General features: G+C 50.0%; 1 protein-coding gene across 1 annotated transcript in view; it reads left to right on the top strand.

Annotated features, from left to right (window-relative positions):
• Positions 1–18258, top strand: part of KLHDC4 (kelch domain containing 4) — a 41381-nt gene that overhangs the window by 17878 nt on the left and 5245 nt on the right. Inside the window, exons 4-6 of the mRNA XM_021713200.1 lie at positions 785–877; positions 4659–4815; positions 16846–16921. Coding sequence (XP_021568875.1) covers positions 785–877; positions 4659–4815; positions 16846–16921 — 326 coding nt within the window. The remainder of the gene's footprint in view (positions 1–784; positions 878–4658; positions 4816–16845; positions 16922–18258) is intronic.

Below are 18258 nucleotides of genomic sequence, written 5' to 3'. Positions count from 1 at the left end.
GGCTCAGACAATCCACTCACCTCAGACTCCCAAAGGCGCGGGATTACAGGCTGAGCCACCGAGCCTGGCTCTTTTCATGTTTTTATAACCATTTACTTTTCCCCCCCCATTTTTATATCTTGTGATCTTTCTGTCAAATTTTTACCCCTTATTTTCATTGGGTCATTTATCTTACTATTAAGATAGAATTTTTTATATATTCTGAATGCAAGTCATTTGTCAGTTGAAAATATTTCTTCCAATCTGTTGCATGCCTCTTTTTTAATGGCATGTTTTGAAGTTTTTTTTATTTTGCCGGAGTCCAGAAGTCTTTTTCTACTCCAAGATCGTGGAAATTGTCTCTTGTCTTATTCTTGAAGTTGTGAGTAGCTAGCTAGAGTTTAACAGGATGGTTTTGGCATCCTGTGGATTGAATTAAATGGTTCTCCGTAAGTGCTTACAAAAAAGAAATCAGTGTAAAAAATGTTTTTTTCCCACAGACCTTAAGCATGTTTATATCCTTTTTTTTTTTTTTGAGTTGAAGTCTCATTCTGTTGCCCAGACTGGAGTGCAGTGGTACACTCATAGCTACTGCAGAGTCGACCTCCAGGGCTCAGGCAATCCTTCCACTTCAGTCTTCTAAGTGGCTGGAACTACAGATGCATGCCATCACACCCAGCTAACTTTATGATTTATTGCAGAGACAGGGTCTCGCCAAATTGCCCAGGCTGGTCCAAACCCCTGGGCCTTGCCCCCCAGAGTGAAGCCTATTTATATCTTGTTTTTTTTTTTTTTTTCCTTTTAGATCAACAGGGGGTCCTTCGGGTCGGAGTGGACATCGGATGGTGGCCTGGAAGAGACAGCTGATCCTCTTTGGTGGCTTCCATGAGAGTGCACGGTTGGTACCAAAAGCAGAAAAATCCTTTTCTGAAGCATTTAAGGAGTAGCCTTTTTATGGGAAGGCTATTCTGAATATATGAGAAAAATGCACCAGTCCTCTCAACATGCAACCTCAAGGCATCCAACTCAGGCAGCCACACCAGACCCTGCATGGGTTTGAGGTTGTACTTTGACTGGGTTGACATGCTTACTCACTGTTGAGCAAGGAACAGCCCCCATCTTACTTTTATGCCAGACCCTGAATTCTCCAGCCATAGCCTGGCTCAGAATGCCCTGGAAGGTTGGGTACAACTCCAGTTGCCCGCTCAGCCTCAGTAAGCCTGGGGTAGGCCTGAGAACCTGCGTTTCTAACACGCTGCCCAGTGATGCTGATGCTGCCGGCCAAGGGACCTTCTCTTGAGAATCACTGGTCTGCAGTGATTTAAAGTAGCCATGGGGACGCCACTGTGTGCCCCCTGCAGTGGGGCTGTGAGGGCTCTGGTCTCTGCTTCTCCTTTTGCTTGTCCACTGACTGGGTTCCAGGGCACAGGGCAGGTTCTCTGACGAGCTCAAGCCTGTCATCTCTACACCCAACACTTTGAACATCTCTGGTTTGGTCCAGAAAAGCAAGATATAGGCGAGTGGGTTCTTGCTGTCGTGGTCTAGCATAGTGACACATTCTGGGAAGCGTCTTGGGCCATCGTGACCGTGAGGGCCATCTCTGAAGTGCTTTCCTCTCTCCTGGTTGTAGGCAGCTGGAGAAGCCCCTGCCCTTCCCCAGTGGGCCTCCCTGACCAAGCTCCTCTTCCTCTCTTGATCCTTAAAAGTGACACAGTGATGAGTTTATTTGTTGACAGTGCCACTCACATTTTTGTCAATCCACCTGCACAGACTTTTCCTGATAGTTCTTGGTTTAATAACAATTCAACATGGTGGAGACGGTCACAGGGATAGAGGGAGACCCGCGGGGTGTTTGGCTTTTCCTGATACTTTTTGGTTCGTGAAGATATATCCCCAGACACCTGTGTGAGGAAGGCAGCACTGGATGAGTTTGGGGTAGGCGTTGACGTTTTTCCACAGTCCCCTGTGTAGGCTGGGACACTGGTATGGGTTTGGCTAGTTAAGATTTTAGGTTTTCTTTATAAATAAATACAAAATGTTTTCACTAATTTTGTTAATTGGGGAAGGGGGAATCTAAATTTTTAAATGCTTTCTTTTTTTTTTTTTTTTTTAAGTTGGAGTCTCACTCTGTCATCCAGGCTGGAGTGCAGTGGCATGCTCATGGCCATTGCAGTCTGTGCTGAGCCCAGGTGATCCTCCTGCCTCAGCCTTCCAAGTAGCTGGGATCACAGGCGTGCACCACCACACCCAGCTAATTTTTTTTGTTTATTGTAGAGACAAAGTTGCCCAGGCTGGTCTTGAACCTGTGGGCTCAGGCAGTCCTCTTGTCACTGCCTCCCCAAGTGCTGGAATGGCAGGTGTGAGCCACTGTGCCTGGCTTTAAATGCTTTTCAAGAAGGAAAATTTTAAGAATATCATTCAAATTAAATCAGTGCCTTAGTCCATTTTGTGTTACTATAACAGAATGCCCATAACTCTTTAGTTCATAAAGAAGAGTTCCAGGCTACGGTCCTGGCTCCTGGCAAGGACTTTTGTGCCTCATCCCGTCACAGGGGAAGAGGGAACTCTAGAGACATTCTGGCTTCATAGCAGCCCACTCTCTTTGGAAGGAATTCCTTCCTGCAAGAACTCCTCACTCATGCTGGGAGAGCAGCACCAGCTGTTCTCGAGGGATCCACTCCTGTGACCCAGACACCTCCCCAGGGCCTGCCGCTCACACCCCCACACTGGGATTCAACTTTCTTCTTTTGTTTAGATTGGAAAATATAGTTTATTTGAAAGTTAGAGAGAGAGGGGAGATTCACCTCCCCAAGGTAGGAGAGGGGCTGGCAAACATGGCCTGGTCATAGCTCGATGAACACATGGCCTGGCCAGGGCTGAACAAAAACAGTGGCTGAGTTCAGATTTCAACATGCGCTTGGGTGGGGACAGATTCAGACCATAGCAACGAGTGATTTGTGTCCCTAAAGATGTTCCTTGGATGTGCCAGTACTGTAACACTGTGTCTTGTGCGGTGTGCCAGGTGTGTTCACACACAGTAGGTATGTAGCCATAGCTGTCAGTGGGCAGGCTGCCATCTCAGAGATGGGAAGCCAAGGCCGCTCATCTGTGGAAGGTGCTTGCCTTAGGCCCGGGCCACTGCTTTTTGGCTTGAGCCCTGACCGGCTTGCTTCCCCTAACCTGTCCCCCATGCCGTGGGCTCAGTTGCTTGCTGCCCTTTTGGAGAAGAGGGCTTGGGCCAGCTTAGACAGTGCACATACGAGAGGTTGTCACGTGGATTCATGTGTATGGTCCTTCCTCCCTCGACCTTATGGGTGACAAATTAAATCAAGTTTTCACAGCACTTTTAACTTGCAACCATTTAAAAATCAGAATGTTTTTCAAAGCTATTGTTAATCTGTTACCCTGTTTAAAATTATTTATATGAAGTGTTTCACACATACAAAAAGAGGGAAGACACGGGGACGGATGGGCATTGTGTGGTTGTCGTCCGTGTAGTGCAGGTCAGTCAGGCACTTGGACACTGGCGCCCTGCATTTCCTGGGAGCAACTGCTGCTTGTCTTGCATGAATTTCTATACTGAAGAACTGCCTTGTGAGACAGAGAAAGCAGGCACCTGCAGTCTTGTTCCTTGGTTGAAGAACTCTGCATCCTCAGTTTACTTATTAGGAGATGTCCTCCTGCCGCAGGGCACCGTGAGTCTGAGGTCTGAGTGGTATTAGCAGGTTCAGAGGGTTATTTTTTAAGATGTGGCAGAGGGCACGGGTGGTGACTTCTGTCCACATACCATGTGGCATGGCAGAGAAAAGTGGCCACCCCAGACTTGGGCTAGCAGTTCTCACTCTTCCATGGCTGCTTCTCTTAGAAGTCAGTGTTAGCTCTCCTTCCTGCACAGCTAGAGAGCAGTGTCTGCTTGTCCACCGTTACTCTGTAAAATCCCACATCAGGACATGGTGTTCTTAGTGCCCTGGGAGTCTTCCTGCATGTGGTGTCCCTTCCCTTTTCCAGGCCTGTCTGGTCTGAGTCCCAAGAGCACCTGAGGCCCCTCCTTGCCTGCTGTGCTTGTAGACGCAGAAGTCTGCTTCTGGGCTTTTGGCTTCGAGACCACCTCACCCTCTCCCACCCCTCCAGGCCAGTCTGGGGATCGCAGTGGTTCTGCCAAGCTGTGAATGTTTCAAACATTATTCAGTTAGATCTGTAGTTCACTGTTAGTCTTAAAGTTGCACGCATAGCAACCTAGTGTGATTATCTACGAGACTGATTTTGTTAGCCATGTAAGGTATAACTTCCAGATTATGTTGCTGGGCTTCTGTGGGCTAGTGTTATTCTGGATTTCAAATGCAATCTCACATGTGCTTGTGGTTTTCTTATGTGAACTTAGACTTCAGTTAAGCAGGTGACTTAGTGGGAATGGCATGCTCTCTCCTGGTAGATGGTGTCAGGAAGGAGTTGGGGGTGGCCAGCTGGTGTTGCTGTTTGTTGGTGGGGAAAACTCCCTCATGTTTGGTCACAGACGTCTTCTGTGTTGATTGTCATTGTGTTGGTGTGAGAACAGAGGAAAAACACTGTTTCTTCCATAGTAGGAAATTTACCTCTGGTTTAAATCAGTTTCACTTTTTAACACCACTGCCTTTTCCTGTTACTGACCATGACAATCTGTGTTGCTTTGTTCGAACCAGGGATTACATCTATTACAACGACGTGTATACCTTTAACCTGGACACGTTCACGTGGAGCAAGCTGTCCCCGTCGGGGATGGGTCCCACACCCAGATCAGGCTGCCAGATGTCCGTCACTCCGCAGGGCATCATCATCTATGGGGGCTACTCGAAGCAGGTGAGAAGCGGGCTGGGAAGATGGTCTCCCCTGTCCATTGTCTTCAGCCTCATCAGTGATTGAAGCTTCCAGATACGATTTTACACTGCTTTAACATGAATAGTCTTTGTACAGAATTAGGAGTAGGGATAGTGGTATCCTGCTGCTCTGTGGTCATATGAAGATTTTTACTTTTTTTGTTTTTGTTTTTGAGTTGAAGTCTCACTCTGTTGCCCAGGCTGGGGTGCAGTGGCACACTCATGGCCACCCCAGTGTTGGCCTGCTGGGCTTCAATGATCCTTTTGCCTCAGCCTTCCAGGTAGCCAGAACTACAGACGCGTGCTCCCACACCCGGATAATTTTTGATTTATTGTAGAGACAAGATATTGCCAAGTTGCCCCAAGCTGGTCTCGAACCTGTGGGCTCAGGCATTCCACTCACCTCAAACCTCCCAAAGTGCTGGGCTTACAGGTTGAGCCATCAAGTCCGGCCACTATGAAGATTTTTAAAGGCCACTTGTGTTCTCATCCACATCCCACAACCCTGCAGTAGGAACAGTTCTGCATTTTGAGGGGCTTTCCTCCTGAGCCAGGATACTCCCTGCCAGATGGTTCTCTGTGGTGGAGCGCACCAGGGCTTGCTTCTCCTTCCTGCTGACCTCTAGGGGTGCTGTAGGCATGTTCTTGTGCACGTGTGCCACACCTCTTACCAGCACTGTAGAGGCACAGGTGTCAGCTCTGTCCACATGCATGTCCCTGTTGCTCACTCCTTGAGTCTTGCTGGCCCTGTGGAGACATGGGCTCCGTCTACACACATGCCCCTGTCACACACTCCTCATGTCTCCCTTGCTCTGCCTGGACGTGGGCTCTGTCCACACTGTGTCCCTGTTGCCCATTTCTTGTGTCTTGCTGGCTCTGCAGAGGCACAGCTTCGTCTACGGTCAGTTCATGTCCCTGTTGCCCGCTCCTCCTTTCCCCGTCGCCAGCCTTCCATCTATGTGACTCGAGAGGAATGAGATGCCATCTCTTTGTAGGATTTTCCTTAATCTTTCATTTTGAAAATTCTCAAGCATAGAGCCAACTTGAGGGAAGTTGACAGCACTTACACCCCACCTAGTCCCTACACGTGTTTTATCACATATCTGTTCATGTATCTGTACCCCCGCCTCTGTCCTGCTGCCTGTGTCTTTGAGGTATTTCAAAGTAAGTGCAGGCACCATCCTCCTAGATACTCAAGCATGCATATAACCAAGTGGAAGTCAATGACAGTTTTCAAGTAAAGTCTACCTAGAGTGAGGCACATACATTCCAAGCATGTACTGTCTAGCTGTGATAAGTCCACACCCTGCCCCCCCATCCTCAGAGGCAAGGACTGTTCCAACTTTTCCCACCATGTGAGATTTGCCTGTTCTAAAACGTTGGATAGATGCAGTCATACAGCATATATTCTTTTGTGGAAGTCATCTTATAGGCAGTGTGGTTTTCAGGTTTACCACTTTTCAGCTTGTTGCTGCTGAGTGCCAAGTGCTGTTATATGACTGTGTCATAATCGTGTTTCTGGTTTTTTTGCTGATGGACACCTGAAGTGTTGCCAGCCTTTGACTGTCCATGAATAATAAAGCTGTGAGCCTTTTCTTTTCTTTCTTTTTTTTTTTTTTTTGAGTTGGAGTCTCACTCTCGCCCAGACTGGAGTGCAGTGGCCACTCCCGGCCACCGCAACCTTGACCCACTGGGATCCGGCGATCCTTCCGCCTCAGCCTTCCAAGTAGCCAGAACTACAGGCATGCACCACCATGCCCGGCTGATTTTTTTGATTTATTGTAGAGATGAGGTCTTGCCAAGTTGCCCAGGCGGGTCTCGAACCCGCGGGCTTAGGCAATCCACTCACTTCAGCCTCCCAAAGTGCGGGATTACAGGCTGAGCCACTAAGCCGGGCAGCCGTGAGCTTTTTAATGCAAGTCTTTGTGTGGCTGCACATTTTGATTTCTCTTGGATAGTAAGTAAAAACCCAGGAGTGAAGCTGCTGGGTCCCAGGGTGGGCATTGTGTAGGCGTCCATGAATAAAAACTGAACAGACCCCTTCTCAAAACAGTTGCAGCAAAGATAGTTAGTTACATTTGCACCAAAGATGCCTGCAAGCTCTGGTTGTTCCATGAGCTCGCCAATACCTGACATGTCAGTCTTTTTAATGCTAGCCATTCTGGTAGATGTGTGTTATCTCTTGGTTTTAATTCCCATTTCTCTGATGACTGCTGATGGTGAGTGCTTTTCATGAGCTTATCGGGCATTTGTTCATCTTCTCTGAAGTGTATGTCCATGTTTCTTGCTGTTTATAATGGCTTATACTTTTTGTGGCATAAGCGTTCTTTATATTCTGGAGATTGGTGCTTTTCAGGTCTGTGTATTACAAGTATCCTTCTAGGCGGTGGCATGCCCATTCATTGTCTTAAGTGTTCATTGATGATAGAAGCTTTGAGTTTTGATAAAGTTTAATTTATTCTGTTTTTCTCTTAGGATACTGCCCTCTGTGAACTAAGAAAGCCTTGTTTACCTTCGGTAATGAGGGTTTGCTTATATTTTTCTCTAAAAACAGTATGGTTTTATCTTTTATGTGTAATTCTGCAGTCTACCTTGAACTAGTTTTCATGTGTAGCACGAGGTAGGCATTAAGTTATCGCCTATGGATACTCATTTATTCCAGCACTGTCTGTGAAGAGATGCCTTTTCCATTGGCTGCCTCAGGGCCTTTGGAGAGTCTCATGACTGTGGAAATGTAGGTCTGTTTATGGCTTTCAGTTCATTTCCATCGATTTGTCCATCCTGACGTTAGCATGTCCCACTGTCTTCATCGTCATGCCCTCCTAGAAGGTCTTGAAGGTAGGCCATACACCGTTCATCTGTTTCAAAATTGTTTTGGCTATTTTAGGTTCTTAGCATTTCCATATGAATTTTAGCATCAGCATGTCAATTTCTTTTTTTTTTTTTTTTTGGAACTACAGGGGTGTAGTACCACTCATGGCTTTTTTTTTTTTTTTTTTTGGTAGAGACGAGGTCTCACCAAGTTGCCCAGGCTGATCTCGAACCCCTTAGCTCAGGCAATCCTCTCGCCTCGGCCTCTCGAAGTGCTATGATTACAGACTTGAACCACCTCACGTGGCCAGTGTGTCAGTTTCTTTTAAAAAAAAAAAAAGGCCACAAGACTCCCCCAAAACGTTCTGGGAATTATGATTAGGGTTGCTTTAAATCTGTAGATGAATTTTGGGGGAGATTTGACATCTTTGAGTGTTCCAGTCTTTTTTTTTTTTTTTAGTAGAGATAAGGTCTCACCAAGTTGCCCAGGCTGGTCTCAAACCCCTGAGCTTAGGCAGTTCTCTCGCCTCGGCCTCCCAAAGTGCTGGGATTATAGGCATGAGCCACTGCACCCGGCCTAGTGTTCTAGTCTTTAGACATGTGTTCTTTCCATATTTTGGTTTTCTTTCATGTCTTTCAGCAGTGTTTTATAGTTCCCAGTGAAGAGGTCTTCTTACATATTTTTTGTTACGTTTATTTTGTGTTTGTTGATGCTGTTGTGAGTGGACTTTTTTGAAATTATGCTTTCCAATTGTTTCCTGCTAATATGTAAAAACTGGTTTTTTTTTTTTTTTTGGTATATTCACCTTTTATTTTGAGAAACTACTTTCTGTAGCTTCAGACTCGTGAAGATGATGAAAGCAGCTGTGTGATGTGCAGATGGGCTGTTTTACTTTCTCCTTTGGTCCTCGTGCCTCTCCTTCATCTTGTCTTGTTGCCACAGCTGGATGCAGCCTTGCTAGAAGTGAGCAGTGCGCCTCAGGGGTGCTCTCGGTCTGAGGAGAAAGGCAGCCAGGGACCCGCCTCAGGACAGTGTTAACTGGGGCTGCTCAGGGACCACTCTACATTCTAAGGTTTTTTTTTTTGAGTTGGAGTCTCACTCTGTCGCCCAGTGGCCGCTCCCAGCCACCGCAGCCTCGATCGACCTGCTGGGCTCCGGCGATCCTTCCGCCTCAGCCTTCCGAGTAGCTGGAATTACAAGTGCGCGCTACCACGTCCGGCTAATTTTTTGATTTATTGTAGAGATGAGATCTCGCCTGCCCAGGCGGTTCTCGAACCCGTGAGCTCAGGCAATCCACTCACCTCAGCCTCCCAAAGGCGTGGGCTTACAGACTGAGCCACCGAGCCCGGCTCATTCTAAATTTTATTCTGTTCTTCTGAGAATTTTTGTCTTGGATGGATACACAGTTTTGCTAAATCCATGGTCTGCATGTACTGAAATGATCACATGGTTTTTCTCTTTTGTTCAGCTTATCAATTTGCTTGATTTTTTTAATGTTAAGACCTTGGTGTTTATTGGATACCCTCCACTTGCTTATGCTGTATTTTCCCCAGTGTTGCTGAAATGACTTTAGTATTCTTGTGTCTGTGTTCATGAGGGAAATTGCTTGTAATTTTTTTTTTTGAGTGGGAAAACAGACAACAGAGATGAAGCTGACAAAAATAAATTTTCTTTTTTTTGAGCCCAGGAGTTCGAGACCAGCCTGGGCAACTTGACAAGACCTCTTTTGTACAAAAAATAAAAAAACTAGCCGAGTATGGTGGCACAGGCCTGTAGTCCCAGCTACTCAGAGGTCTGAGGTGGGGAGGTCATCTGAGCATAGGAGGTTGAGGCTGTGGTGAGCCATGATTGTGCCCCTGCACTCCAACCTGGGCAATAGAGTGACACCCCAACTCAAAAAAATTTTTTTGTTCTCTTTATCTCTGTTGTCAGTTTTCTTAAAGCTGTTCACGCTCCTTCATTGCTTTAATGCGTATGGGACCCACCCTGATACCCACTCTCCTTTCCCTGAGATTAATCATCATCTCTTTTTCCTGACTGACCTCGCTCGGGGTTTGCCCGCTTCATGTGGCATTCAGTGGAGGTCATTTCCCACTGTGGCTGTCTTATAAGTCGGCTGAGTTGTTACCTCCATCCTCCCTCTTACTTGGCGTGCGCCCCACTCTTGTGGCTTCTTAAAGGTGAGGCTGTTTTAGATCTTTTCTGAATATAGATATTGAAATTGATACATTTCCCTCTAGAAGCTGTTTTTAAACTGCATTTTATAAACGTTATCAATATTAAAATATTTTCTAATTTCCTTTGTGGTTTCATTTTTGAATTGTGAATTACTTAAGAGTGTGTTTAATTCCAAATATTTGGGATTTTCCTACATATCTTATTGTAGTGGATTTCTATTCCACTGTGACTAGAGTGGAATTCACACTCCTATTTCTCTACCTGTTGCAGGCATGTTGAAATTCTGTGGCTGTCTGTGTGATCTCTGCAGCCTTGCTGAGAGTTGATAGTTCTGGTGATTTACCTGTGAGGTGCTTGTGAGCTTTCTGTCTAGATCACTTTTGTGTTTCTTCCGTCCCAGTCCTTAACCATTCAGCCCTTCCTCTTGTGCTATGGGCATGGGTCACTGGCTTCCCTGCTATCTCGCTGTCTCTTTTGAAGAAAGGCTCATCTTGAGCTTCTGAACTGATGTGTGAGCAGAGAGACAGGTGGAAGGACCCCCACATCTGCCTTGGCTTGTGGTGATGAGGTCTTTCTTTTTTTTTTTTTTTTTAAGTTGGAGTCTCTGTCACCCAGACTGGAGTGCAGTGGCACGCTCCCGGCCACTGCAGCCTGGACCTGCTGGGCTCCGGCAATACTTCCGCCTCAGCCTTCTGAGTATCCGGAATTACAAGCATTGCGCTACTATGCCCAGCTAATTTTTTTTGATTTATTGTAGTGACGAGGTCTCGCCAAGTTGCCCAGGCAGGTCTTGAACCCGCGGGCTCAGGCAATCCACTCACCTCAGCCTCCCAAAGTGCAGGATTACAGGCTGAGCCACCGAGCCCAGCTGGATGAGGTCTTTCTAAGTGCCTACCAGCTCATGGTGGTCTCACACCTTGATTCCCCCCGACTCTGCCCAATGTCTGTGGCAGGTACACATGTGCCATGTGACCCCTTATCCCCTGTGGTCCTTTCCACTAGGGGATTGATTTGCTTTCTTGCAGATCTAGGAAATGATCTTTATTTTTGTTTTCTGGTTTCATCTGCAGAAACAGAAAAATTGAATCTTATGTGGTGCACACTGAGTCTCATCTGACATGGTCGAGACTGAGCGGCATCTCAGTGGTGTGTTACGAGTGTTCCTGCATGAGGTGTGGGACCAGGCCTCAGTAAAGCTTTATGTCCCAGCCCTGCTGGCCAGGCATGTAGCTGAGGGACGGCTGCTTGTGGGTGTCGACACCCTGAGGGCTGCTGCCCTGGAGTGGGGCAGTCACTGTGGGCTCTGTGCCTGGACAGGTCTGAGGGGTGGCACAGCTCGAGCTGGGACCAGACTCGTTAGGAAGGAGGTGGCTTGGGTGGGTTTTCAAACAAGGGGCAGTTTCTGAGCAAAGGAGCGGGGTCAGAAATGGGCAGAGTGCGTTGGAAGTCAGCGAGCCGCTATGACTAGAATTCTGGGGTCTGTGCAGTGTGGGAGAGCAGGGCTAGGAGGGGTTGAGGGAGGAGTTAAGCCTCTCCCTGGAGAGCTGGCACCAGCAGGGCAGTGCGTGAGGGGGCACCAGGAGGAAGGCTAGAAGGACAGGCCAGCAAGGGAACACAATGCACAGTGACAGGCAGTGGGTCCGCAGGAGGCGTTTGTTAGAGAAGATGCACGAAAGCATTGGTTGGCGCCAGAGGAGGAGGGGGTGACTGGCAACACACAGCACGTGGGGTGGTCGTGCATGATGCCTTATCAGTGGGGGGACGACGGAGGCGGGGGGCACCCTTGGACCGGGGAAGCTGGCACCACATTTCTTGAGAGGGTGCAAGGAAATGTCAGAGTGTGCTCATCCATGTTAGGCTTCGCTTTCCTGCCATGCAGTTAGGTAATTGCAGTCTTGTGAGCAGTGCTCTGCTGTGTGTAAACAGTGCGGACCCTGACCGTCAGGGCATTCCTGCCTGGAGAGCTCTGCGGAGGTGGAGGGGCACTCGACTGCCCCCTGCTCTGTCCAAGGAGAAGCCTTTCTACCAGGTGCTATTTTGACTGCTTGGATTCTGAGCCCTGGTATTAAACAGCAGGTCTCTGCTTAAAATGTTGCTTAAAATGTTTATAATGAGGTAGTAACTATGGGTCGAGGTTTTTATTTTTGTCATTATGTTTCTGTCTCTGTTAAGAGGCACCAGACCTGGTGCACAGTGACAGAGGAGGCTGTGCTTTTCCTCACACACATAAGCTGGTGGGAGGCAGGGCTGGGGCTGGGGGGCTCTCGGTTCCTGGACCTTGGCTGGTATGCACACACCTGTCTCCGGGTCATGGAACAACTTGCAGAACTTCCCATGTCAGTGCCCTGGGTTCCAGCCTCCCACCCACCCCAGCAAGCACATCAAAACAGTGAAGCTTCTGGAAGGTTTGCAGGACTAGAGATGAAGGATTCAGCCTCATGGCCAGCCACCACAGCCTCAACCTGCCGGGCTCAGGTGATCCTCCTGCCCCTTGGCCTTCTAAGCAGCTGGAACCATAGGCATGTGTCACCATGCCCAGCTAATTTTTTGATTTATTGTAGCGGTCAAGCCAAGTTGAACACCTGGGCTCAGGCAGTCCTCTCGTCTCCACCTCCCAAAGTGCTGGGATGTGAGGCGTGAGCCACCATGCCCAGCCGATTTCAGCTTTCTAATGGCAACTGGTTGGAGATCACACTGAATTGATCAGACCACACTAAAATTCTTTCGGGTCAGCCACTGTTCTGCAGAGAAGCCAGCTTGTTCTCTGAAGCATGGCTGCATTGGGCACCTCATCTAGACAGTGGTGGTCAGGAGGGCTCTGGGAGATAGGCTCAGGCCAGTGCTGGCTACATGCTCCAGAGAACACAGGGCGGCGAGCGGTGGCACGTGATGCTGAGGCTGCTTTCAGCAGAACACTGCTGGTCCCCAGCACATCTTCTGCCTGCTGGTACAAGGTCCGAGTTGGCTTTGTTCATCAGCTCCTGCCCCAAGCCTTTGGTGTCTGTCACTGTGGTGGAAAGCATGGCTGTCTGGATTCGTGAGCATCCGGAATCAGGTTCGCTTTGTGGGTGCTTGGGAGTGGGAGGCAGTGGGTAGTCCACGCAGACTCGGGAGTGGGAACCAGTGGGTAGTCCATGCAAGCACTCGGCTGCATGCTGGCTGGCCATGGTGGTCTGCTCATGTTCCAGTTGGAGCTTTTGAACCCCACCTGGAGCTTTGGGCCGGGGAGTGCACGCCTTTGCACCTGCACCATCAGTGTGCCTTTGGCTCCTGAAGCTTTTCTTCCTTGGAAGACCTGGCTGTGGGCACCCACCCCGCCCAACCCAGTGCGCGTTCCCAGAAGGTACTCTGCCCCCTGCCACCCCTCCTCACGGCTCACCGAGTGGTTAGAGGTGGCCAAGAGAGAGCCTGATCCTACTCCATGCCTCCAGTCAGAGCATATGCCCCATGCCTCCTCCTCTCACCAGCAGTGGGCTGCTCAGCCGTCCTCCTCGGGCACCGTCTCTGCCCTCACATCACATTGTAGTGCAGCGGCTGGGTGGCCCACAGAAGGTGGGAGGCTGGCCAGGTCTCCTCCGCACAGGACCCAGGATCATCCTCATTTGGCGCTCCCAACTGTCCTAGGAAGGAGCCTGTCTGTGGCCAGATCCCAGCCCGTGCTGACACATTCCAAGAGAGATGCAGCTCGAGACAGACACTCATGCAGGGTTGGCTTGTTCCTGAGCGGGTATTCTTGTTCCATGAGAGTAAGGGAGGGTTTTCTTGATAAGGTGGCGTGCTAGGCTGGTCCGAGTGAGGCGGTGCATCTGTGACCCTCAGAGTGCCTCTTGGAGGACCCTGGGCTCTCGGCCTGACTCTGAGTGAATTCAGAGACAGCTGGACTGCGTGGCGACACTTGGTGTCTCCCACACGCCTTTAGTCCTCTCATCATGTGTTGGATGGCCTGTGTGGTGGGAGGAGAACTCCCTGCAGCTTGTGCCTAGTGGCCATTGGGTCGATGTTGCTGTTGGGACTTCCTAGATGCTGAGGAGGGGCCTGTCTGTGAGAGCAGGGGCCTTGTCAGAGTACTAACCAGCCCATGCAGCTTCTGCTGGTCTGCAGTTGAATCCCTTTTTGTGAAGAGACTAAAGCTAGCATGTTCTGCTCTAACGAGGAATCTGAGGTGGGTAAAGCAGAATAAAAGGAGAGTTCACGGCAGCTTTTTATTTCCTAAAGACAGATGGGATGTCTGGGAAGTCAAAACCTTTCAAGAAAAAGACACAGCTGTGTGAGGAGTGGGCAACTGTGGGCAGGAGGGCCCCAGGCCCACTGGCTCTAAAGGGCTGTGGCCGTGTGCCAGAAGTGTCCACAGACATGTGGCCGAGTGGACCTCGTGAAGGGCCGCGACTCTGGCTCATTGTCTTGAGGGAAGGAAGCTAAACATTGTAGCATAATCATTCCCTGAGCAAGACAGTCCCCATAGATAGGCGCAGACACTGCACGAGACAAGAAGGGCTGTGAGGTGACCGTGACATGGGACATCATGGAATTCCTTCACGGTCCCCTCAGCACATGGAGCCTCTGGGAGGGAGGTTCGGTTCCCATAAAGTGGGCTTGGTTGGAAGAGCAGGAAATGGCAGTTACTTCCCCTGCATCAGTTGCTTCCCCTGCATCAGCCTGCTAGAAGAGAGACTTTGGTCTTCATAACTGTCTGTCACGTGCAGAAACTGCATCTTTGAATTGCACAGATGGAGACGAGAGACCGGCACTTGCTTTCCACGTCCTGAGAATCGGGCCACTTTCCACGTGCAACCTTTGTTGGCCCTCCTTGGTTTAGGATAATCAGCCCAGGGGGAAGCATGGAGTCTCCATGGACAATCAGATTGTTCTAGTTTTTCAAAAGGGAAATTGATGTTTTTCCCACTAGAGTAAACATGGCACATATTAGTGACCTGTGTGCACACCGACCTTGCCCTGTTGGAGGAGGGGCCTAGCACAGCACCTCACAACAGCTGGTCCAGAGCTTAGGTCTCCAGCAGGGGAGCCTGGGCACCCAAGGGGACTCACAAGGTGGGTCAGAGCACTCTGCAGCACTGGACCTTGAGGAGGAGCTGAAGCAAAGCCGCTCTGGTGGTGAGTGTCCCGGGGGCCAGCGGGAAGGGCTCCCAGGGATCAAGGCTGGAGCACTATGAGCAACAGTGATGCGTAGGATGCCCGGAGTTGACCATAAACACACACATGTTCTTGCTATTAGTAATGATGACTCAGCCAGACACGATGGCTCATGCCTATAATTCCAGCACTTTGGAAGGCTGAGGTGAGAGGATTGCCTGAGCCCATGGGTTCGAGACCAGCCTGGGAAACTCAGTGAGACCTCATCTCTACAATAAAAGAAAAAAAAAATAGCCGGGCATGGTGGCGTGTGCCTGTAGTTCCAGCTACTTAGAAGGCTGAGGCAGAAGGATCGCCTGAGCCCAGTAGATTGAGTGAGTGTGCCACTGCACTCCAGCCTGGATGACAGAATGAGATTCCAACTCAAAAAAAAAATGACAATTCATAAGTCAGGGAGAAACCTCCCAGGTAATTGGTGTAGATACTGTGCCCTCTAGGAGGGGAGCATCCTCTCCTGAAGTGGGGCCACACAGTGATGTCCTTTCCAGAGACACAATGGAAGTGGCAGAGTAGTCACTTCACAGTGAAACCTGGCAGCAGCCTCGGCCAGGTGGTCAAGGTCACCGTCACGGTGATGAGTCTTATCATGGGTGGTTAAGGTCACCGTCACGGTGATGAGTTTTGTGACAGGTGGTCAAGGTCACCATCACAGTGATGAGTCTTGTGATGATGATCAAGGTCAGTGTCACAGTGATGAGTCTTGTGATGGATGGTCAATGTCAACATCACAGTGATGAGTCTTGTGACAGGTATGACCTTTGACAGGATGTGGGGAGAGGCTACATCTTGGGATCTTCCTCCCAGTGACTCGACACCCCAGCCTAATAGTGACAAGAGCAGCAGCAAACCCCACAGAGACGTTCAACAGATACCTGAGCCGTCCTCAGAACTGCCTGGGGCCTGGAAGACAGGAGAGTCTAGGACTGTTACAACCCATGGGAGCCTCGGGAGACGAGACGACTCCCTGCCCTAGAGGGTCCTGGTTGGAAATTGGGAGCAGGAAAAGGACATGAGGGGAAATGAGTGAGTGGTTCATGACAGCACATCGACACTGGTTCAAAAACGACGACAGACATGCCATGCAGTGCAGTGCATGAACAGCAGGGGCACTGATGCCGGGCATGGGACTCTGTGCTGCCTTCTCAGTGTGTGTGTGAATACAAGACTTCCAAAGGAAACATATTAAAATAGGGAATGCAAGGTGCAGCCAAAGATGGGAAGTGGGGGTGGCTGGGAGCCCACCTCTGGGTGAGAACTTGGTTAGCTATTGGCGCCTTGGGGGCCAAGGTGAGGGTGGCTGCAAGGACACAGGGTGTTAGTGTCAAATGTGCATCTTGTTGGGTGGGTGGTGGGATGCGTTGGAAGCAGAAGACTGAGGGTTAGGAGACGTGGGCCTGGTGATTTCAGAGCTCAGAAAGACCTCTGGCGTGTAGTGACTAGCCTCGGCCCTGACATCAACGTGATTCCTACTCTGAGGCCCAAGTCATCCCACCTGAGAGGTGATGAGAGCACACGGGAGCCGTGTGTGGGTTTGACTTGTAATGATGGTGTCAGAGGTCCCCTCCACACAGCAGGGCTGCCCTGGGAGCCACAGTAAGCACCAACAAGAAGCCCTGGCATGTTCCTAGCATGGCTGTGCCACGGGAAAGGTGCTGCGTGAAGTGGATCTCCTTTTAGGTAACATGTCTGTCCTGTGATGTTACGACTGCACACTGAACGCAAACCTTGGCGCTCCCGTTGTGTTCCAGAAGCTGTAGCTGCTCTTCTCAGGGAAAACTCAAGTCCTCATTGCCGTACACCCACTGGGAGGGGCTGTGACTACTGCTATGGGTGGCCCAGGGGGCTCTTACACGGCTCCTCTTCCTCTTGCAGAGAATCAAGAAGGACGTGGACAGAGGCACCCAGCATGCAGACATGTTCCTGCTGAAGCCCGAGGATGGCAGGGAAGGTACTGGCGCCTCAGGGTGGGCCGGTTTATGTGCATGCTGCCACGGTAGCTGGTCTGTGTCACCCGTGGGCAGATGCAGCCTGTGCTTTCCTGTGAATAGGGCTGGCAGTGAGCCCTCTACATGTTGCCTGGAGCTGAGGGCTGGTCAGGATGCCTGGGGTGGGACTGGGCAGGACCCCCATGCAGCCCTGTGTATCTGCCCCCCTGTGGATGTGGGTGGTCACCCCTGAGAAAGTCAAGGGCGGGCTGACAAACACCAGCATCATCGGCCTGTGAACATCCCTTGGTGGAGAGCTGTGAGCACTGTGGGTGTTCCTCCTGCCAGATACCTACGAGAGGTGCTCTCCAGTGGCTCCTGCAGTCCACAGGAGGGGCCCAAGCTCCCTGTAGAGAGCCATCACTGTCCCTGTGTGAACCAGCCAGAAATGGCAACTTGCCGCCTGGCACCACAGTGGTGGGAGCTTGCTTTGGGCTGGGGTGGCAGCTGCTGCCTGGCCAGGGGACCAGCATTGCCTGTTCTCAGATGAGTTTCAGAAATTCTCCTGAAGATGTGTCAGCCTTCAAGGTGTGACAGTCGTGACCCCAGTGCAGTTGGATTTGTTGAATTCAGAGCACTCAGAGTACCTGGATCTCTGAAAATGTTTAGCTAAGCTTGGATCTAAGAATCAATCTTTGCTGGGTGTGGTGGCTCATGCCTATAATCCTAGCACTTTGGGAGGTGGAGGTGAGAGGATTGCCTGAGCCCAGGGGTTCAAAACTAGCTGGGACAATAAATAAAAAATTAACCGGCGTGGTGGCACGTGCCTGTGGTTCCAGCTACTTGGAAGTCTGAGGTGGAAGGATCGCCTGAGCCCAGGACAAGGCTGCAGTGGCCGTGAGCATGCCACTGCACTTCAGCCTGGGTGACAGAGTGAGACTCCAACTCAAAAAAAAAAAAAAAAAAAGAATCAACATTTTTTAACTGAAAAATAGGGTAATAGTAGCTGTTTTGGGGGACTTTCGAAGAGGATGGCATGGCTTGTCTATGGGGAAACTCTCTGCAAGCCCATTAGCCAGGGGCCAGGACAGGTCAGCCACTGCTCTCACTGTCCATGTGTGACCTGTTGCGTATTTCTGGGTGTGTGGTCCCCGCTTAGAGATGAGTTGTAGATGTGTTCCCAGCTGTGGTTGCTCTGTGCATTCTCAGGGCCCCCAGAGTCCCAGGAGCCATGTGCGTCTGTGGGAGTGAGGAACGGCACTGGGCCCTCCTGCTCAGTCATTGACTTTTAAAAAAAATGTGCGCCGGGCTCGGTGGCTCAGCCTGTCATCCCGCGCCTTTGGGAGGCTGAGGTGAGTGG

This window comes from Carlito syrichta, unplaced genomic scaffold (genome assembly GCF_000164805.1).
Source record: "Carlito syrichta isolate Samal-C Ts95f unplaced genomic scaffold, Tarsius_syrichta-2.0.1 Scaffold304337, whole genome shotgun sequence".
Lineage (NCBI taxonomy): Eukaryota > Metazoa > Chordata > Mammalia > Primates > Tarsiidae > Carlito > Carlito syrichta.
Note: the sequence above shows the minus strand (reverse complement) of the source record. Positions and strands in the feature narration are given on the sequence as shown.